We start from the raw sequence: 22,019 nt of genomic DNA, 5'->3' as shown, positions 1-22,019 counted from the left end.
TTGCGTTTTCTGCTATCATTAATACTGAAAAATAGCACGTCGATGTTTGGCATCCATGGATAATGCTAGCGTCTCGGAATGACGTGTTCCGTTTTCAAAGTTGCACACATGCAGCATACAAGTGAAACATTACAGCTAGGTATTGCAATTAGATTTCATTCAGCTCAGGTCAATCTACAACTGCACTGCAAACTAGGTGGTTGGCAATTTTCACGAGCATAACCAATGCAAAGCACGTGCTGAATAGTAAGATTCTACGGATGGTATGAATCGCCCCTAAACGTGGTGAAGGGGTCGGTCTGCCGACTTAGCCGGCCGCGCTCAGCAGGCGTGCTAACCAGAGTGATCCATTTCGCCAAGAGTTGTGTGCTTGGTCTTAAAAAAGACCTATTTCTCCCACCGATCACGCGATGATAATGGTGATGATGATGATTTTGTGACCGGCAAAGATGCACCTTACTTGCTGCTCGTGTACTTGGTAACGGCCTTGGTGCCTTCCGACACGGCGTGCTTGGCCAGCTCGCCGGGCAGCAGCAGGCGCACGGCCGTCTGGATCTCCCGCGACGTGATGGTCGACCGCTTGTTGTAATGGGCCAGGCGAGAGGCCTCGGCGGCGATGCGCTCGAAGATGTCGTTGACGAACGAGTTCATAATGCTCATGGCCTTGGACGAGATGCCGGTGTCCGGGTGCACCTGCTTGAGCACCTTGTAGATGTAGATGGCGTACGACTCCTTCCTCTTCTTCCTGCGCTTCTTGTCTCCCTTGGAGATGTTTTTCTGGGCCTTGCCGGCCTTCTTGGCGGCCTTTCCACTCGTCTTGGGCGGCATACTTGCTTCCCGGCTGTGCAGCGATCTGTGCGCGCGCCGCCGTCCGGGTTTGCTTTCTATAGCCGCGCCGGGGCGCCACTGGCGCGCGCCAATGTGTACTCTCGGTGGCGTGCGCCGCGCCGGGCGGCGATCAGTGGCGCGGCGTCGGGCGGCCGGTTAGCGCTAGCGTGAGTCAATAACCCTGACGCGCGGCCGCGCTCGCCAGCCAGTCATCTGCACTGCATAGCACATCAACCATGTCCGGACGCGGCAAGGGCGGCAAGGTGAAGGGCAAGTCCAAGTCTCGCTCGTCGCGGGCTGGACTCCAGTTCCCGGTCGGTCGTATCCACCGTCTGTTGCGCAAGGGCAACTATGCCGAGCGCGTTGGCGCCGGCGCGCCGGTGTACCTGGCCGCCGTCATGGAGTACCTGGCCGCTGAGGTGCTCGAGCTGGCAGGCAACGCCGCTCGCGACAACAAGAAGACCAGGATCATCCCCCGCCACCTGCAGCTGGCCATCCGCAACGACGAGGAGCTCAACAAGCTGCTGTCGGGCGTGACCATCGCCCAGGGTGGTGTGCTGCCCAACATTCAGGCCGTCCTGCTGCCCAAGAAGACCGAGAAGAAGTAAGCAGCGTCCGCACGCACGCGTGTCAGCGCACAACAGGCCTTTTTAAAGGCCACGCAATCGGCATCTTTCGAGAGCGATCGCACGGTGTCACCCAACCGGCCAACGGCCGATGGCAGAGTGCCTCTGGCATGGCGCAAAACGTAGACGAGAAACGTGGCCGGGATTGAAGGCCGGGCACTGGCGTGTGCCATTTCTGATTGGATCTGATTTATTCTCATTTTTATGTATTGTTGATCCGTGCCATCGCACAGCCCTGACGAGAATCGAAATAGGCCGTCAAAAGGCGGAGACGATAAAGCAGCGCAGTGTGCCGAACAGGAACGGCACTGGCGCCAGAGTGCCTCTGGCATGGCGCAAAACGTAGACGAGAAGCGTGGCCGGGATTCAAAGCCCGGCACTGGCATGCGCTATTTCTTATTGAATCTTATTTACTCTCATTTGTTTTTATGCATTGTTGATCCGCGCCATTGCGCAGCGCTGACGGCAACAGACGGCAACCGAAATAGGCCGTCAAAAAGCGAACATGGTAACGGCGACGACGATAAAGCAATGGCGTGCCGAACACTAACGGCGCTGGCGCCATTTGTGTCCACTATGTGATCGCAGTCGACGGAACGAGATATTTGGCCTTCAAAAAGGCCTGTTTGCCAATGGGCCGCTACCGCGCCGTCCGCTGGAGGTGTCTAGCCGCCGAAACCGTACAGAGTACGTCCCTGGCGCTTCAGAGCGTAGACAACGTCCATGGCGGTGACGGTCTTGCGCTTGGCGTGCTCGGTGTAGGTGACGGCGTCGCGGATAACGTTCTCCAGGAACACCTTGAGAACGCCGCGCGTCTCTTCGTAGATGAGGCCGCTGATGCGCTTGACGCCACCGCGACGAGCCAGACGACGGATGGCCGGCTTGGTGATGCCCTGGATGTTGTCGCGCAACACCTTGCGATGACGCTTGGCGCCACCCTTTCCGAGTCCCTTGCCGCCCTTGCCTCTGCCGGTCATGTCGACAGCTTTTCAGTGGCCGCCAGGGTAGATGGCGCACCACACCCGGACTCGGTGGGGCTCGCCGGCCGCGGGACCATACCGCGCGCCGCACGTGAGGCGCGCCACTCTGCGCATGCGCAGTTACTTGGCGCCGTCGACGCACGTGCAACTGTGACCGATTGTTGGCGCCAACGACCGTTACGGTTTGAATAATGGCGCGCACCAAGCAGACGGCACGCAAGTCTACCGGCGGCAAGGCGCCGCGCAAGCAGCTGGCCACTAAGGCGGCTCGCAAGAGCGCGCCGGCCACCGGCGGCGTCAAGAAGCCTCACCGCTACCGTCCGGGCACGGTGGCTCTTCGCGAGATCCGTCGCTACCAGAAGAGCACGGAGCTGCTCATTCGCAAGCTGCCGTTCCAGCGGCTGGTGCGCGAGATTGCGCAGGACTTCAAGACGGACCTGCGCTTCCAGAGCAGCGCTGTCATGGCTCTGCAGGAGGCCAGCGAGGCGTACCTGGTCGGTCTGTTCGAGGACACGAACCTGTGTGCCATCCACGCCAAGCGGGTGACCATCATGCCCAAGGACATCCAGCTGGCGCGTCGCATTCGTGGCGAGCGTGCTTAAGAGCGCTGAGAGCGAAATCATCAACAGGTCCTTATTAGGACCAGAGACAGTGGCATGGAGTACGAGCCTGGGTGTGACACGAACGCACGGCAACGAGTTGTCTGAAATGTCAGAGCAGCTAGCTGGCGCTCTGCCAGACGCTGTCAAACGCAAAGCCTCTTTGCAGAAACAGACCAAAGTGCCACACCCCTGTGGGTGACACGTTTGGCGTGCACGATTGCACAGCCCAATTATGCGAGACAGTCTGCGATCTGATAGTACAGGAGCGAGTTATGTGGCTCTGATAAGAGCCATTGCAGCACCCCGACGGACGGGGGTGGTGGCACGCCAGCCTATTTCTTGGCAGTGGTCTTTTTGGCGGCCTTCTTGGCCGGCGACTTTTTTGGCTTGGGCGCCTTGGGCTTTTTGGCCGGCGACTTGGCCTTTTTGGCCTTGGTGGGCTTGGCCTTCTTAACCTTGGCCGGCGACTTGGTGGCCTTCTTCTTATCAGCCGGCTTTTTGGTGGTCTTTTTGGGCGTCTTCTTGGCCTTGGCCGGGCCGGCGGGCTTCTTTTTGGGCGACTTGGCCGGCTTCTTGGCGGGCTTGTCCTTGGTGGCGGCCGACAGCTTGAACGAGCCGCTGGCGCCTTTGCCCTTGGTCTGCACAAGCGCACCGCTGGTCACGCCGGACTTGAGAACGCGCTTGATGAAAGGCGCCAGCTTCTCGGCGTCCACCTTGTAGTTGGCGGCGATGTATTTTTTGATGGCGATCAGCGACGAGCCGCCGCGTTCCTTGAGGCCCTTGATGGCGCCCTGCACCATCTCGCTGGTGGGCGGATGAGCGGGCTTGGCCCTAGGCACCTTGGCCTTGGCCGCCTTGGCGGCGGGGGCGGCGGCTGGCGCAGCGGACGTCTCAGTCATGGCGGAATACGGAATGCCGGCTGCACGCGCAGAGTGCTGGGCACACGCCGGCCACTGTACCGTACCGCGCGACCGTCTGGCCATGACGTCACGGCGCCCCGTCAGCGCGCCCGAAATATGGCCAGCGCTCAACTGCGAACGCGCGCCGGCCGCCTCTGTATCGGACAATTACAGCACGCACCATGGCGATGGGCGGCGGTGACAATTCACTGTCGGCCGGTGTCCGAATCGGCCGCTGCAAGCACTCGGCGCGCGTCCGTGCGCCACGTCCGGTCGACGTCGTCGAGCGGTGGCCGGCTGGCCTCGTGGCGCCGTGCCCTTTCGCAGAGCCGTGCCGCGCACGTGCAACCGTCAAACGGGCCACACCCAGCGCCGACAGATGCCGGACACAATCATGCTACGACCGGCGAGCCGTTCGCCGACGGCCTGCGCAGCACCAAGCGGTGTGCGACCCGAGCGCAAGACAACAGCCGTTTGGCGCCCACCACGCACAAGCCGCACAGTGTCCAGCGTTCGTTGAGTGCCAGCGTAGCGTTGTGTCTGTTCGCCTGCCGGCCTCTCGCGTCGCCGCTGTCATCTGGCATGTGAACTTTGCACGCGGAGCAGTCAGATCGGCGGTGTGTTCGCCGCGCGTGCCGTCGCGTTGGCATAACCTATTCCACTTGATGACGGACAATCGGGGCGAGGCTGAACCTGTCGCGCCATGCTCACGCCGAGTGTGCTGTTCCACGTGACGTGGCGTTCAGCCTCTGCCGGACGCGCAGACACCTAAGCACGTTCAATCATCAAGAGGCGCCCGCCGGCGATGAAAACGTACCTGCGAGCGACAATATTGTGCCGAAAAATTGTCACCACAGTCACAAACGTGTCCCATTTTCGGTGCGCTGCGAGCGCATGCTCAGCCTCGTTCGCACCGTGCATTATCCAATCAATCAGCAAATGCGTACCAACCACGACGAATCGCTCCATTCGTCCGCTTCGCACTCGAGCCGCCCTCAGCGGGCGGCCATCCTTGCTCGGGCACCGATCGGCGGCAGCCCCCCACCCGCCCACCCGAGGCGGAGAACCGGGCCACGGCCGCCGGCCGTTGCGGCCGGACACCCGAAGCGTCCGCACGCTTGTACGCCTCTTATAGAAGGCTCGCAGTCGCATGGCATCTAGACGTGGCGCTTCCCTACTGTTTTGGCAATACATTTGGTATGCGATAACTTTGCTTAGGCACGCATCACATGCATTATTTATTTCGCTTTTGAATGCTGGTGCCTTGGTCTTGACGTAGTTCACCGAATATTCCACGCTATTCAATTTATCTTAAGGGTTTTGCTGTTTGTTTTCCCTGCCATCTGTTTTTTTGATATTGTACCTGCATATCGATATTCGTCCGCTGGATGTGCTGATGGGCAGCCGGATACAGCTGATTGCGGCCGACAGACCGACCGCGTCGTAGTCGGCTGAGTTAGCTTCCTAGGGTTTGTGCTCCCATCTGGGTTGTACTTCGAGATAAAACCAGCAACTTGTTTTAATGTTGTGTGTTATTGGTCTTGGTCTTATGTGTTATTAGGTCTTGTATTCACTGAAAACGTGCAGATCGAACGCAAAGAAAAAACACTTCAAAAATTCACAACGGCAAACCATCGTCTACACCGCGTGTTTCATTGAAATCGTTTGTCTCCCAGCCAGCGATCCCAATGACAGCACTCGGTAAGGTGGGCATTGGCTATGAATTGGCTTTTAGCTGGGCTCCAGCCTCGTCTCACATGGAGCGACCACATCATTTCTTTTTCTGCATGTTCTACAAATAGTTGTGTCTTGCACTGTCCAGTCGCAGTGTATCATGTCAAGAAAATGTAAGTCACCATGAGGGAAAGTTTGCTTCGGTGTGGTCCATATGGGCCATATGTGGGCCAGTTGGCCTCATGTCCACATGGACTGCACATTGGCTGGTATTCAGGTGTAATCTGGGGCCCAAATGGCCTGACCCTTTTGTGACATGCGCAATCAAGCTGCCACTTGCAATATTCATGTTTATATCAAGGCTTTTTATTGTTTTGCTTTCACGGTATCGTCTATAATTATTATAAAGCATGGGACCACTGCTTGGACTAGGGTCCATATGGGCTGAGCATAGGCCAGCTGGGCTCGCATCCATGTAGGCTGCATGTGGGCTCTCATTTTCTCGTAACCTTATGTATTCAGCACATGACATATGCATAATATTACGTAATGCTAATTTTTCACCCTGGTCCCCAATCGACACAAGCGACAGCATCTACACAACGAGACCATTTTCTATACAGGTTGTGCAATGGGTCGGCTTGTCCGCCGCTCCGCATCGCACTGTTCCACTGCGTCTGCGCGAAGTCGTTCCTCTTTCACCGTCTAATTGTGGACCTCATGATAACGCCTAATATCTACTTTTATCATCAGAGGGCCCCAACCAACGTAAGAGATACTTTGGAATTCGGAGTGAATCCATGTCATCCCTACCATATCCAGCTGTTCAGCAAATGTTTCTCGGGCAAGTTAGGGGGTCGTTGCCGACGCAGCATCCACTTTTAGTTGATATGGACTAGGACGCACACTGTCCGGCACTTGGCCGCTTTGATACAATCTCCGGACAGCCCAGCCGGTCCTCGTATCTGGCCCCTACTCGGCTGTCCCGAGGCCGTTCGGGACTCAAGGAAGGGGAGGGCGGGGGGGGGGGGGTCTGCTATGGCTGGGTCTGGTTCCAGCAATACTCATCTGATTCGTTGTCGATTTAGTCGTTCTGGTCTCTCGTGATGCAAAGTGTTGGCTGTCAGAGTTGGTCGTTTTCAGTCGCGCAGTCAGTACAAAGGAGGCCCTCTGTGGAGGGGTTGGAACCTGAAGGGGCACGCAGTTCGAACCTCGAATAAGGGCGGGCGGTGTAGCACGGTAGTGGGGGAGAATTAATGGACACACCTGCCTAGACTATGAGGGGACGGCAGGTGAATGAGTCCATGTGCAGCTTTGAGTTTAAGTTAGCTGGAGTGGTCTGTTGTTATATGTTCTAGTATGTTGGAAATTGTTTTAAATTGCAAAATTTTGTCACCAATTGGATTGTCACCAAATCTTCTCCGCATCCGCTGGAGACTAGGGCTGTCGATCGCAGACAACCTCCCCGAATTCAAGATCGGGACGAGTGGTCGATGATCCACGACGGGCAGTGTGGCAGGCCGGCCAAAAACATGTCGCAGTTGCAGAAGGCCCACCAACGGGTCAGACCTGTAAGCTCCACCGCTGCATGTCGTGATTCGTCGTCTGCAAGAAAGCGGGAGCCACACTGGGATAACTCCCATGTATCTCCGTGTCGCTGCTACAGGACGAAACCCAGGCCGCGGGCTGCTGCAGAGTCCGTCTGGAGCATGGTGGACAGCCTGAGGTTTCGGAGAGCCTGGGCCGCGCTGGTGATGTCTGCTGAAAAGCCCGCCAGCTGATTGGAGAGTCCCAAGAACGACTTCAAGTCGGTTAAGTTCTCTGGACGCGGGAGCTCTGTGATCGCCTGCAGCAGCTTGAGATCGCCCGCAGCTTGCCGTCGTCGATTGTGTAGCTCTGGTCAGAGATCCGACAGCCGCAGCAGTCTAGCGACTGCCGAGCGAACTGGAACTTTCACGGGCTCATCGTAATTCCTCTCTCCGGCAGCGTCTGAGGGCGGTTAATGTTCTCCGATGGCGGCGCCTGGGGGCCCTGGTCTTGTTCCCATACACGGAGCTGGGTGTTGGCACTGGAGACGGCGACTCAGAGGCCTCCGTACCGCGTGGTGCACCGCGCTCCGCGGCTCCCGAGCGGCACTCAGCTGCCCGGCCACCCGGGCCGCTCTGCAGGTAGGCGGCGAAAGCAGGTAGCTGGCGATGGCTGCCCGTGCTCCAGGGTACAGCCGGCAGACGGCGCTGGTTGTCAGTCAACAGGTGGCGCTAGTGAGTCGCGGGCAGACTGAGCAGATCTGGCGGTCACTGCTCCGGTCCGCGCGTGCACGGTCTGTACCGGAATGGCACTGCGCCATGCTGACAGGAACGTGGGCTGGAGAGTCGGCAGGTGGAATCCGTAGACGCACGGCGTCACGCCAGCTTAGCGCAAACCCAATGACCTGTCGTGGCATGCAGACAGTCCTGACAGCCTCGCGATCATCCAGTGGCCGTGGCGTTGATAATACGCCACAGGGCCTAACAGGTAAGTGAGCGTCATTTCAACCCGCGTGGGAGGAGGCCGCGGGCCAGCCGATCCACGTGGACATCGGCAATGACTCACCGTATCCCCGATCGCTTCCCGGCTGCACTTGCCGGTGCCGCACCACGCCCTGCGCCTCGCCTGCGGCGGGATCTCGACGCACTCCGGCTGGACGGCCGGTCGCCGGCCCCGCGGTCACGTGACCTGGCGCTCTGCCAGCGACGACCGCCGCCTGGGGCGCAGCGAGCGGGCGGCTGAGCGGTGCGCGCCGCCGTAAAGTGACCGGTAACGCCTCATACATGGAACGATGCACCCACGGCGGGACAGCGCGCTTCGCCAGTATGTCTTGTTCGGCCGCAGCGTGGGCAGGAATTGTCTCGACATGCATGAGCGGAAAGGAGGCGGGCACGCGACTTCCAATAAGCCGGCAGTCGAGTCAAAGCAGTCTGCTCGCAGCGGATGGCAGCGCCGTTCGCGCTCGCCGACTCACACGTGCGGCAAATGTCCCCCGCCCTCTGCAGGGCCAGCTTTGGCTTGAACAACATGCGCTTCAGCGCTCCCTCGTCACCTGTACTGACCACGATCCTGTCACGGTACTGGTCGTCCATATACGCGCCACAAAAGTCCCAATAGCGGCGATCTCGTCGATGGACGACACGAAATCGTCGAACGTCTCACTAGGCTCCTGGACACGCAGGAAGTGCCGTCGGTAAAGATGAGCCTGCGCTGACCACACGGATGGGCTCCCATCCCATCGAGCATGGCAGTCAGGTCGGCGTTCGGAGCGAGCTGGAGACTGTAACGCCACGTCCGTGTCCACTCGTCGTCGAGCAGCGGCATCGGGGCCGCGTTCTGCTCCGCGCCGGGCAGCGTCTCCAGACGGGTCAGCAGCCTGGAGTCGGTGCAATTCTGGTATCACTCGCTGAACTCTTTGAAAGACGCGGACGAGGCCAGGTGTAGCGCTGAGATGGCGCTCGAAGAGAGTCTCGCAGCTCGTGCCACGGCGGCGGCGACGGCCTGGGTGCGCTGCCCGCTCTCAGCCGCGGCCGTGTCGCTCCGCGCGGCTGACAGTCGCTCCTGGCTGGTAAGTATCCGCTCCAACATGGATATAAGCCGCTCCTCCCGCTGCACCGCCTGGTCCGACTGCTGCACCATCCGCGCCGCCAAGCGCTCGAGCAGCTCGCCGCCACTATCATTGACGCGAACAGTCTAGCACGACTGCATGTAGGACACTAGTGACTCCTTGCCTCTTAAAATCGGTTTTACACACGCACACAAACGACTATACTTCCGACCACGCCATGTCCTGTTCTTACCGGCCGGATCTCAGCCTGGCTTGTTTATGACCTGACAACAGGACGCGCACATGTGAGCGGCCGGATGAACACTGCCATGCGGGCTCGGTCGCAAGTCAGCTGGCGACACAACAGCTGACCTGACGGGTCACCTCGCCCGGCGCCAGGAGGCCTTTATCGCAGCACACCTCATCTCTGAAACGTGTTACACCCGCGACATGTCAGCCGGACGAAATACGTTGCAAATGTAGGTATGCATATAGCGTCACACTACAAACACACGCATTAGTGACAATCCGCTCAGGCAATCTGGCAGGTGAACATTAGTGACAATCCACTCAGGCAATCTGGCAGGTGCACATTAGTGACGATCCACTCCGGCAATTTGGCAGGTGAACAACAAGGCAGGGCAAAACCATCCAGGAATGCAATAGTTCATACCACGAAATGCGGCGGAGCCTATATATGCATATTTGCGAACAGCATCGTACCCTCAGCTCACTGCACCTACACAGCCCGACGTTCTTTCCATGCATTCAGTTCATAAAAGTTCATAAAAGTGTTCACAACAGCGTTTGAGATTTGCAGATCATTTAAAACAATGGGTATTCTTAATTAAACCTTTGGGCATTTAACAGTCATGACGCAGTTGTAACTAACAGGTAACTAACTGGTAGCTAACTGGTATCTAACCGGAGGCTATTGTAGATAACGTTCTCGATTTTCCACCAGTTCATAATTTGGCACAACTTTCCACTAGCACTTCTTCCAAAATTCCCAGTGGAAAGTTCCAAATTTTGTTGGCAAACGTCTGACATAATTCCCTTAGCCAGCGGTGCAACAGCAAGGAAATGATGCTACTTACCTACACATTTAAATGGGAGTTAAATTTAACATGGGAGTGAATTGTGAATGAAAAACATTCACTTCTGCTTGAATTTGTCGTGCAAAGCGTTCAAGGTTTTTAATATTGACCGGAACGTATATGTCCCATTCATCGAAAGAAGGGTACAGTTCTCCACGACGTAAGAATATGACGTCGGTATGGGTAAAATAAATAAAAAGGAACGAAAAGATTAGCGCATGAGCCTGCATTGTCTGTAAAGTACATCTCATGATTGTACTGATGTTTGACACTGCATACAGTGACTGATGCAGCAGCTGACACTTGAGAACTTCTGCTCGCAAGCAGAATGTGGCAATGTGTATGTCTGCGGCTGCGTTCACGCCGTTATTTACCACCTAGTAACATTGAATGGTTCTCCTCACTAACAGGTAGGTGTGAAATTGTACCCGATGACTGCTTTTTCCCAGACATCTAGCGGATCTACGTAACACCAAAACATGTGCTGACTACCTAGATGGCGGTGGCGAAGTTATATAGATGGCGGCTCTGTTTTGAAAATTGTGTGGAAACGTTGGATTTGATTGGATCTGCTCTGCCCTGACATCTAGCGGCTGAGCGCAACACACAGGTAACATACTACTTATATAGATAGCGCCTCTGTCCGGATTTAGGCATTGTCCGGATTTAGGATTTAGGATGTAGGATTTAGGTATGATTTAGGTATCTAATGACTCCCACTTTACCAGGATCTGGCTTGATCCCACTTGGTGATCCTAGGTATTTCATTTCCTGTTTCAGCAATTCGCATTTTGACATTTTGACATTCAAGCCTGCTCTGCGCAGACGTGAAACACTGCTTTCATGTGACTGAGATGTTTTCAAAGGTTTTTGAGAAAATTGTGATATCACCAATGTACGCAACTGCAAGCTTATCTTGTATACCTGCAAAAACGTTGTTTATAAGCTCAGAGGGTAATCCTACAGCATTGTAGAGAACAAACGAAAGGTCAGGAAACGAAGATATACCTTGAAATCAAGTGAAAGCAATTTTGCCGATGAAATCAGGATCTATAACAACTTGCCAATAACCGCTTTTTGGGTTCAGACAAATGAAATACTTTGGTTCTCAAAGCGAGGTGAGGATGTCATCGATGCGAAGTAGTACGTGACAAATTTTCTGGGAGACATGGCTCATTTTTTAAAATATACACGGTATCTTTTTCCTCCATCGTTCATCCTCCTCCTCCGTCCTTTTTTCCTCGTCCTTATCGTATTCTACGCTGCGGATTTCAGCTTCCTCTAACATTTTTGCTCGAGAATTTGTCAAAACCTTCACGGGACATAAGCAAGATGTCGGCGCCTGTATCAACGAGAGGATATGTTTTGAGATTGCCAAGGTATATCCAGCACATCGGGGTGTCTGGTTTGATAAAGACTCATGCAATTTTGTCAGTGATACCAAGCTGACACTGACTCTCCTTCTGCTCGGCTCCAGGAACAGGGGACCTGTTTAGTTTCCCGGACGGATATTTTGGAAGTTAGAACACTGGGGATTATTTCGCGCATGACAATTACGCAAAATGTGGCCTGTTTTGAAACATGTAGCGCGTATGGAGCGACCATCACTTGTCCATTGATAGCGAGAACGCACTTAATATGGCCTGTTTCGCTGCGAGTTTTGAGGTCGATGCGGAGGCTGAAATGAAGGCGGGCCAAAATTGTGGAAATTTCGTTGCCGGAAGTTATTATTTCCAGGCTGCCGAGACGAGTGCGACGGACGTAATTGTGCAAGTTTGTGGCTGCCTCTGAGACAGTCGACTTTGAGGTACATACCGTCGGTTTTGCGGATGACCGTGACTCTTTGGTAGGTATGCGTGTGAATTTTATTTTGAGCTGATGCTTGTTTCAATACTTTGTCCAATTTTGAGCTTAGCTCTTTAAGCGACTCCTCTAAGCTTCAACTTTTCCAGCACCAGGCACGTTACGGACAATGCCAATATCCATGGACTCCTCAGTGTAACCCATGGTTTCTCTTCACATTTCAAATGTGCAGTCCCTTTGTTGTTCCGCACACCCAAAATTAACGACATATCCCGACATAACATAACATATTTAACATATCCCGATGCAACGACATAACACGTAACCCCAATTTTTTGTGTTCATATTACGTGCCCAATCATGAAATTTTGACGAACTCTCTCCACTGGATGTCTCTACGTGTTGTGTTAACTCTTAAACCCCATTTCTTGTGCGATTTACTGCATGGTTTGTGCAATAAGCTTTACCTCAGTAGATGTATGTATAGGCGTGGTCACGTTATTCAGCACGCAGTAAGAAACAAAATACGAATAACGCTGTCACGCACTATTACAGGCTCAAGCGTTCCAAAGAAAAGGCTGAGGATGGGCTGGCTCAAGATTGCGATGATCCACAGAGATAGCTTGGAAACTGACGACTTGCAAATGGATATTGGCAAAATCTGGGTCACTTGGCGCCAATTTGTAGCAGATTTCTGACTGCTTGTGTGATAGTTTATACTAGTGGAGATCTTGCTTGTGCCAGTCTTTCTCGCGAGCCTAACAAAGAGAGATCTTGTTAAGCACGGCTTCTATTTTCTGGCCACTTACACGCACCAGCACTCACACCACAACGTCCACACTTACAAACAACAGCGGTCTTGCGTCTTCGAGCCCGGAAAGAGCTGAAAGTCTCCTCTGGGTCACCAATGGTACGGTTTATATACGGTCTGCGTCGGAACTGATTCATGGTCAGTTCATGGAATCATGGATTCGGTCCAGAAATGACGTGATGTTTAACGTGAGGGCTTTAGATAAGACCCTTTGAAGGTGAAAATTGGACTTTGTTACACCTGATTTTGTTACACGCATTACCGACTGTGGCAAGAGGCAGCTGGTACCGTGCTTGCAAGAATACGATGGCCCGACAAAATTACTTATAAGGTGCACGGACATATAACCCCTGAGTATATTTGTGGGCCCTGCTCTAGAGGCATCAGGTGCAAGGGCAACCGCTTTTTTCGATGGCGTCTTTGACATTAGCTGGACGATGCTCTAACGGTGCATCCACTCAGCGCTGGCTACACACTTTTTTAAAAGTGGCCGCAGATAATATTCAATGCTTTCATAACTGTGCGGCGGGTGCGACCGCGCTCAAACAATATTATTGTGGAAGCACCATCAGATTCCAATATAAATCGCTGATCAGACGACATAACGTTTTTCAGTTATAGCTGTGCACTGCCTACTCTGGCCAGAGCCGGTCGGTACCGTGCTGGCCAAAATGCAGTGCCCCAGCAAAGTTACTTATATGCTCACGGAAAGATAACCACCCCGTATTTTTGGTAGATCTGCTTTACAGGCCTTCTGCTATACTCAAACAGCTGACTTTCCTGACGTCATCAATATTTTCAGACGACGCCCTAACGGCGTATCCACTCATCGCTGGCTAGATGGCTATTTCTAGAGCTACTGAATGTAAAAGAATATCTTGTCATCCCTGCGCAGTGGATGCGACCATGCTCCATCAACCTGGCTATGGAAGCACTATCAGACGCCAATATAAATCGCTCCACGGATGGTATGACGTTTTTGTGTTATGACGGTGCATTGCCGACTCGGCGAGAGACGCTCGGCAGCGTGCTGACTAAATCATCGCGGCCCGGAAAAATGTCTTATAGGTGGGCACGAAGATAACTACGGTGCATTTCTTTTAGCACTGCCTGCAGCCAGTACGTGCAAGTTTCACGCCTGTTTTAGTCATCCATTACGCGTTGATGCGCTAACGGCGTCATACATGTGTATTTTGCGTCATTTTGCACCAAAAATGCACTTCAGTTCTTTTTCGTTAGCACTGTCTACAGCAGTCAGGTGCAAATTCAGCACCTTTTAAAGACATCTTTCATTACACGCAGGTGCCCCCAGCGCCGTATGCGTATTGCTGTAACAGCTATTAATAGTAACATAATGCATATGCTGAGGAGCCGGCCCTTCCCTCCAGTTGGGAAAACATTATAAAATACTTTAATGCGTGCGTGGCGCGTGTGACTATACTCAAGAGAATGTTGCTGTGGAAGCGCTTTTAGGCAGCACGATAAATCGCCCTTTGGAAGGCATGCCCGTTTGGCATAATGACGGTGCAATGCCGAATGTTAAAACAGCTGTCCGGTAGCGTGCTGCTGGTATACGGTGGCCCGGCAAATTTATTTGCAGGTGGATACAAACATAACCACTTTGCATTTTAGCTAGCACTGCTCTACAGGCATCAGGTGTTAATGAGACCGCTATCTTTCATGACATCATTGATAGCTGCCGGTCGATGCTCTAACGGCGTATCCATTCAGCGCTGGAGAGAGAGAGCTAACTGTAAGGCTGCTGAAGGTAATATAAAATACGTTAATACGTGTGGGGCGGGTGCGACCATGCTCAAGCAAGATTTTTGTGGATGCACTATCAACTGTCATTTTGAATCGCTAAACGAACGGTATGACGCCTTTGCGTTATAACGGTGCGCTGCCGACTGGGCTGAAGAGGGCCGGCAGCGTGCTGGCCAGATTACATTGGCTCGGGAAAGTGTCTTACAGGCGGAGGCAAAGATAACCATAGTGCATTTGTTGCCACTGTTCTACAGCCATCAGCTGCAAGCTCAAGAGTGTTTTCGATGAAGTTATATAAGATTAGTGTATTTATTAGATATTTTCCCGTCGAAACCCTTACGGCGTATGCACTAGGTGCTTAGAAGTCGGATATTTCTGCAATTCGGGAAAACAATATGTAGTACATTCATGCTTGCACGGCACGTGCGAGCATACTCAACCATTATTGTTATAAAAGCACCTTATCTATTATAACCCGATCAGCGGTTTATAGACGTTGCTATAAACCGCTGATCGGGCGACATGACGTTTTTGCGCACTGATCGTGCGTTACCGAAGGCGGCCAGAGTTGCCCGGTAACTGGTTGGGAGGTATATTGTGGCTCGGAAAAATTGTCTATAGAAAGATACAAAGATGACCACTGTGTTTTTTTTTTAGTTAGCACTGTTCTGAAAGTATCACGTGCCTTTAGAACCGCTGTCTTTTGATGGCATCATTCATAGTTACCGGTTGATCGTTGAGCAGCGCATTCACTCAGCGCTTTCGAGACGGCTAATTCTGGAGATGCCGAAGGGAACATAAAATGCTTTTATCCGTGCGCAGCGACTTGCGACGGTGTTCAGACAATGTTTTTGGAAGCACTAAAAGCCGCCAATATTATTGCTGAGTGGAGGAATTGCCGTTTGGTGTACTGACGGTGCATTGCCGATTGTGGCAAGGGACGGCCGGTAGCGTGCAGTCCAAAATACGGTGGGCCGGCAAAAAATACCCATACACAGACGCAAAATCGCCGTTGTTCTCTTTTGGTAGCGCAGCTACCAGGCACAATTTCGACAAAACAATTTGATGACGTCATATATGTTTGTCAGTCGATGCGCTAACGTCGTATATACGAAGCGCTTACGAGCCGATTATTTCTTGAGTTGGGAAGGCAAAAGAAAATACTTCGATGCGTGACCGGCTTGCACGAACATGCTCAAACAATATCGTTGAAGGACAACTATCAGACGTCAAAATAGATCACGGATCGGAAGACATGACATTTTTTACGTTATAAAGGTTTCGTACCTGAATGTGGCCACACTTCGCCGGCAGCGTGCTAGCAGGAAAACGGTGACTCGTCAAAATTACCTATCAGCGGATGCAAAGAGAGCCGCTCTTTGTTTTCGCTAGCACTGTTCTGCGGCGCCCGAACCGTGAGACCGGGGCGTGTTCATCAGCGCTCCCATGACAGGTGACCCTTCTTCGTCCGGTCCGTCATGAACTGGATCACTTGCTGATGTTCCTGAAATTTCTAAGCCAGGCGGAGCGTTTGGATCAGGACAGGATGTAGGCAGTATTGGTTCCATACATCTCGACCAGACTTTGTAGGCAACAAAGCTCGCTAGGGCTAGAAAGACAATGTTAGCTACGATGGCAGGTACTTTGATCAGCATGTGAACGGGAAGGGATGGTGTCGTTCGCATAGTACGCATAGAGTTCGCCTCCGAGCTATTCTGACCTGTTTAGCGTGTCCCTCAAAACAGTTATCTAGCTGATGGCTGTCTATGCCATACATATTTAGTTTGCTGAGCAATTTTCTGTGATCGATGACGTCAAAACATTTTGAACAATCCAGGAACACTAACGTGGCAATTTCGCCAGAGCCCGTCGCACGATAAACACAGTCAGTCATTACAGTGAGGGTGGTCGCAGTTGAATGATGACGTCGATATCTGTGCTGGGAGGAAGAAGACAAATGATTCTTCTTGAAATAAACACCTAACTGGCGGTGCACGAGCTGGCTAAATAAATTAAAGTTCCACGAACTGGCTAAATTCCCTCCTTTCAGTATTGGCTTTACAATTGCATGTTTCCAATTCGTTGTCACCGCTCTTGTGACTAGGCTTGCATTGACAACGTCCAGCAACACGTAGCGAAGGCCCGCGGAAAATCGTTGCAAGATAAACACGCTCGATGTGCGTCCCAGGGTCAGCTGGTCTGGGTTGGCCGGGCGCGGCGCCAGGGTCAGTAGACGGGAAGGTGGGTCGACTACCGTTGCCTGCCTGGGCGCGGCCGTCAGCTCACCTCGGTGGTGACGCGCGGGCGACCGTCAGCGGCGGCACGGGGGCGCCCTCAGGGCTGCGGAGTTGGGGTAGCCGCGCTCAACATCATTGTCATGGCGATCCGCAGTATGCATAGATCTATAAGCACTCTATGCATGTCGTGCAGGCGTTGCTGCGTACTCAGTTCGTCGCGCTCTCACTCATTCTTCTGGTCACCCGCTCACTCGCAGCTAGCCATTCACTCGGCTTACACACGGTCTCATTCGCACGAAAGGTGGGAGGAGCGCCGACCCGCGCCTGCTACCCGGCGCGCAGCGCAGAGCCCACTGATCCGTATCTGTATCTGGGTTCAGGGGGTGCTGTAGCGACCAACCCTGATTTTGACATTGTTGGGCCTTATTTAACCCGAAAGTCATGACCTAGGAACCTTAAACTTTGTCCTGCGTGGGTACACGTATAGCCAAAAACACTGTCATTTTGATGTCTGTAGCTCATTTAGTTCCTGAGCCCAGAAAGGGGGGAAAATTGACCCCCACCTGAGTGAAGGGTACCCAACCGGCCACACGAGCGCGTGACAAAATACTTGTATGCGTGCACGGCGTGTGCAACCATGCTCAAACGATATTGTTGTGGGAGCGCTATCACACGCTTATAACTCAATGTTCGGACGACATGACACTTTTACTCTATGACGGCCCATTACCGATCGTTGGTTTAATAAAAAAATCAAATCGTTCAATCTCATCCAAGAACGGAGTGCTGGACGAAGCTATACATTTCTGAGGTACTTGTTAGGGAATACAGAAGTTAAATGAACAAAATACATTGACCCAGGGTGAAGGATGAAGGTCAGACCAAGGTCCAAACTAACCTGTTTTGTTATTCTAGGGCTTGTTGTATGGGGTAACTTGTGGTGCTCATTTCGAATATTTAGTAACAACAGGAACCGCATTTTGCACCATCCGCGGACTTCTTGAAGGTCAGAACAGGTCACTGACCTGAAATGACCCAGGTCAATATTTTTTCAGAAAGATTCTGTCTAGCATGGTAATCGCCTATTCCAAAGCAAAGCTCAAAGCAGTCTTGTGTGATTTTGGTCCCAATGACCTTCAAAAGGTCAAGCAAGGCCACTGACCTTTTCCGATCATGCGACTTTTTGCTTAGAACAGTTATGTAGGTTTTAGGGGCCTTTTGGGTACCAGCCTGGAATTTGCCCTTGTTTGACCTTATTTGACACAAAAGTCATGACCTAGGAAGGATCTTTGACCTAAGTGAGTTCATGTGCAGGTTAACATACCCTGTGAGTTTAGGTGTTTCTGGCCCTCTAAGTTCCTGAGATCTCAGGGGGGGGGGGGCGTCAAATTGACCCCCCACCCGAGCGAAGGGTATCCAGCGGGCCACCTGGGGGCGTGTTAACAGAGTTTCGCGGTGGCGTGTCACAGGATTATGGTGGTCCGGCAATATTACTTATGGGCGCACGGAAAGATAACAGCTGTGCATTTTGTGAGCACTTTTCTACAGCCATCAGGTGTCGGTACAAACGCTGTCTTTGATGACGTTGTTGACGTCATTGATAGTTTACGGACCCTGCTTTAACGCCGTATCCACTCAGCGTTCGCTACGCGGCTGTTTTTGTTCCCGCCCCGGCGTCCTGGTTGTTGTGCTGGCGGCTGGTGGCCGGGGGGGGGGGGGGGGGGGGGGGCGTCGGTCCGTTCCGGTGCGCGGCACGGGAAGCGTGGCTGCATTCCCCAAACAGGTTGGCACGTGGGGAGGATGGCTCCTGGAAGTGTCTCCGTTCGTGTGCTGGGCGTACCGGTGAGTGTGCGTTGCGCTCATTAAAAAGATCTTAAACGAGGCCCTGTACTTGCATAACTTCTTAAATATGCGATAATTTATTTGCGACATCGCATCGCCTGTTTCTCCTGAAGTGCTTGCTTGCAATATGCGAGCGACGTGCTTTTGGTATTTTTCAGCTTACGCCCCTTTTGCGTGCTTTTCCGGCAGGATGACGTTCGCTGTTGCGGATTTTCGAGGGGAGGGGGGGGGGGGGCGGAGATGGGCATCAGCTCCAGTCCTTGTTAACAGGGAGAAACGCTTTACTGTTGTACTGCTGAGATGTTGCTGAGAACTGCGGCTGCTCTGCTCTGGAACGCTGCTTGAGCACCGTTCCTGGTCACCCGAAAGTACATCTATACTGATGGCTCCCGAGCCGATGACCGCACGTGAGCAGCATATATCTGCAATCATTTTACTAAAGCCAAACGCCCTTCAGATTATCATACAGTATACACATCACAATTAGTGGCAATCTTTTCAGCACTTTAAAAACATGCCTCCAATGTCATGCAAACATGCCGCGTTCAAATACATGTCTTCAAACAAACTATACTTTGCACCGATTCCAGCTCTTCCCTACACTCCATATCGGCTATGTACAAATCGTCGCACCCTTTGCTTTACCAAATCCTCTCCACAGTGTCATCACTACCAGCAGAGTCACATGTTGGCTTTCTCTGGTTACCAGGCCATGCGGGCATCCGGGGAAAAGACCTCGCCGACGCTGCATACCAAAGACAGTATCAACATGCCAGCCCGAAACCATCTTGCCTGTCTAGTATCCGACTATGTCCCTGTTATAAAATATATTGCTGGTTTTTACAACGTGAATGGGACGAAAACGGCTGCCAACACATGTACAGCACCAAGCCAACGCCCTGGAGCTCAGGTAGCCGGAACATGCGCCTTAAGGAGATCATTCTTGCTAGGCTCCGAATAGGCCACACAAAATTAAGTCACGCATACATTATTGAACGCAACCCACCACCACTCTGTCACTCTTGCCACACACCATACACAATAGCACATTTCGTGCTGGTGCGCCCAGTCTACAAGCGCTGCGATGAAAAACTCGTGCAGTACGCAAACAAACACAGACTCCCATTGACGTTGCCTACCATACTGGGCAACACACATCCTAAACTCTTGGCGCTCCTCTTCGAATGCGTTCACAAAACCTGGTAGGATAGCTACATACAACAACGTAACTTTTGCGAGGCTTTCGCCCGTTCAGTTGCCAACGAGCAGGTTTTGGTCACTGCCGTAATATTTTTTCTACGCGCAATGCGGGCAAAACGTGCTGGTTTTCCTCATTTGCGAGGGGTTTTCCAAGCACAATTCGGTATAAACGTGCTGGTTTTTCCCCATAGGTTTAGCAATCCGGGTATTTTGTAGTTAGGACTTTTCCCGCATTACACTACGCAACACGACAAGGTCGCACCGGGCCGCTCCCCCATTGCGTTGGGGAGCGACGCGGTTCAGGTCGCTGACGGACTTGACCGACGAGCCGGTGGCCCGCCGTTTGCCGTGCGGGGAAACCTCTGTTGTGATGAGGTGGTCGTCCATCATCCAAACGTATTGTGATTGTTGAATACACTGACTGTGCGTGTGTGTCTCGTGTTTTACTTTGCGTTTGCTACCGGCCGAAATCAGCCGGTTTAACGTAACTTGGCTTACCCCTGTCCCTTGCTTTGCGCCGGATAGCACAAGCCGGCTTCACGTAGCTTTTTGCCTGGCCTTAAGCAAGAAGTAAGCAATCATGCCACTCTACCAATCTACACGCACTCGTAATCGTCAATGAGATCGGTGGGGACACTGAAGCCGTGCAACCCGACTGGTTGCCGGCGAGCGCGACCAATCCTACGCGGTTCCTGCGATGCTCTCTCTCCCTGTGGAGGATCCGACTGAGGCGGTGGTAGCGCTGCACCGTTGCTGGACAGAACAAGTCATCTTTGCGCACACCGCACTCATCCAATCCATGCTCACCACAGCACAATGACTGTGAATTCGTACTGGCGTTCGACAATTCATCGCGATCGCTCCACGATAGCGATGGGCGCTCAGCAGGGTCCGCGACCAACGGGCCTGATGGCACGGCAGGCGGATCTGAACGCCCCCCCCCCCCCTGGACTCATAATTCGACACAATGTTCGTCATCGGCAGCGTGCCTGTGTCGCCTCAAAACTCTTCGCCCGCGCCGGGCATTCGGCTCCCGTCTGAGTCTTTCTGCAGGTTCCGGCGCCGCAGACACCGCACGTGCCAGGGCGTGCCGTCGACCTCAACCACCTGGTCCGACACGACCCGCGTGACTACGCCCTGGCGCGACACATCGGTACACCGCGCGGCGGGCCCCCGGCGCCGCAACCACACCGCATCGCCGAGGCCGGTCGCCAGATCGGCACCGTGTGACGTGTCCGCCGAGGCCCTGTCTGGCGTACCTGGCGCTTCCGTTGCTGTTTCTGAAAAGTTTTGTTTCAAAAGTACCTAGTGTCCAAAACAGCGGGGAAGAAACGCAGGGCAGAAACACACGGGCACAGCCAATCATATATTTCGTAATATATATTTCGCCCAAGACTGTACAACACAAACTTACGACACAAGTATTTGGGCACTCTTAGTCTGGCTGCCCAGTGATCCGGACGCCTCTGGGAAATGCTCATTCCCTCCAACCACGTAAAGGTGGTGCCCCTCGGGAGAGTCCTACCTGTTTACAAACTAATATAAGCTACAGCGTGCTGCTAAATATAGTGGCTTTAATCAGGGTAGTTTTTAGCAGGGGAGATCTAGGTGGAACAGTGCTTTTCCAATACCCCTCAAATCAGTGCTGTTAAGAGATTTTTCAGCCAAGATTCACTTACGTAGTAGACAGTATCAGATGTTAAATGTCAAGGCTTATTATTGGTCGTAAGAATCGCGACGGGCTGCAGCATCTTGCGACAAACGTTATCAGTTTGTATGCGCGGTGTTTTAAAGCGTCGTGTCATTTGCGATCGATGGGCTCGAACGCTCGTTCCGTAGGAATGAATTGGGCTCAGCGCAAGGCTGTGGCCTGCCGGTGGTTGTGTCCATGTCGTGAGAAGCTGACTGACTTCAAGAAGGCAGCTAGTTGGCAGTCTTTTTTAAGGCGCTGTACGGCTTTTCTAAGGATCTACCATGGAGAGTGTCCCTGGTTATAGCGTTAAAAAGCCCTGCCCACCTAGGAGACCTGTTTGTGGAAAACCAAGCTGTAGCTTTAGGGGTCAACGGAGGACGTTGGAACGA

General features: G+C 53.0%; 5 protein-coding genes across 5 annotated transcripts; 2 read left to right on the top strand and 3 right to left on the bottom strand.

Moving 5' to 3' along the window:
* Positions 1–362: 362 nt before the first annotated feature.
* Positions 363–844, bottom strand: LOC119099884 (histone H2B). Its single transcript, XM_037222974.1, has one exon. It carries the CDS (start codon positions 826–828, stop codon positions 457–459), a length of 372 nt encoding a protein of 123 aa, XP_037078869.1. The 5' UTR covers positions 829–844; the 3' UTR covers positions 363–456.
* A 153-nt stretch (positions 845–997) lies between these two features.
* On the top strand, positions 998–1,933 carry LOC119099885 (histone H2A). Its single transcript, XM_037222975.1, has one exon. The coding sequence runs from the start codon at positions 1,065–1,067 to the stop codon at positions 1,434–1,436; it is 372 nt and encodes a 123-aa protein (XP_037078870.1). The 5' UTR covers positions 998–1,064; the 3' UTR covers positions 1,437–1,933.
* Positions 1,934–2,056: 123 nt separating this feature from the next.
* Positions 2,057–2,447, bottom strand: LOC119099887 (histone H4). Its single transcript, XM_037222976.1, has one exon. The coding sequence runs from the start codon at positions 2,429–2,431 to the stop codon at positions 2,120–2,122; it is 312 nt and encodes a 103-aa protein (XP_037078871.1). The 5' UTR covers positions 2,432–2,447; the 3' UTR covers positions 2,057–2,119.
* A 175-nt stretch (positions 2,448–2,622) lies between these two features.
* Positions 2,623–3,145, top strand: LOC119099883 (histone H3). The gene has a single exon (XM_037222973.1). It carries the CDS (start codon positions 2,626–2,628, stop codon positions 3,034–3,036), a length of 411 nt encoding a protein of 136 aa, XP_037078868.1. The 5' UTR covers positions 2,623–2,625; the 3' UTR covers positions 3,037–3,145.
* Positions 3,146–3,306: 161 nt separating this feature from the next.
* On the bottom strand, positions 3,307–4,193 carry LOC119099881 (histone H1-like). Its single transcript, XM_037222972.1, has one exon. It carries the CDS (start codon positions 4,017–4,019, stop codon positions 3,369–3,371), a length of 651 nt encoding a protein of 216 aa, XP_037078867.1. The 5' UTR covers positions 4,020–4,193; the 3' UTR covers positions 3,307–3,368.
* Between the last annotated feature and the right edge of the window lie 17,826 nt (positions 4,194–22,019).

This window comes from Pollicipes pollicipes, unplaced genomic scaffold, assembly GCF_011947565.3.
Source record: "Pollicipes pollicipes isolate AB1234 unplaced genomic scaffold, Ppol_2.1 Scaffold_4881;HRSCAF=5763_pilon_pilon_pilon, whole genome shotgun sequence".
Classification (NCBI taxonomy): Eukaryota; Metazoa; Arthropoda; class Thecostraca; order Pollicipedomorpha; family Pollicipedidae; genus Pollicipes; species Pollicipes pollicipes.
The sequence above is the reverse complement of the archived record's forward strand: the minus strand, read 5'-3'. Positions and strand labels throughout refer to the sequence as shown.

What these genes read in the sequence shown, in the direction of transcription:
- LOC119099885 (XM_037222975.1), top strand. Translation starts at nt 1,065, where the DNA reads ATGTCCGGACGCGGCAAGGGCGGCAAGGTGAAGGGCAAGTCCAAGTCT.
- LOC119099887 (XM_037222976.1), bottom strand. Translation starts at nt 2,431, where the DNA reads ATGACCGGCAGAGGCAAGGGCGGCAAGGGACTCGGAAAGGGTGGCGCC.
- LOC119099883 (XM_037222973.1), top strand. Translation starts at nt 2,626, where the DNA reads ATGGCGCGCACCAAGCAGACGGCACGCAAGTCTACCGGCGGCAAGGCG.
- LOC119099881 (XM_037222972.1), bottom strand. Translation starts at nt 4,019, where the DNA reads ATGGCCAGACGGTCGCGCGGTACGGTACAGTGGCCGGCGTGTGCCCAG.
- LOC119099884 (XM_037222974.1), bottom strand. Translation starts at nt 828, where the DNA reads ATGCCGCCCAAGACGAGTGGAAAGGCCGCCAAGAAGGCCGGCAAGGCC.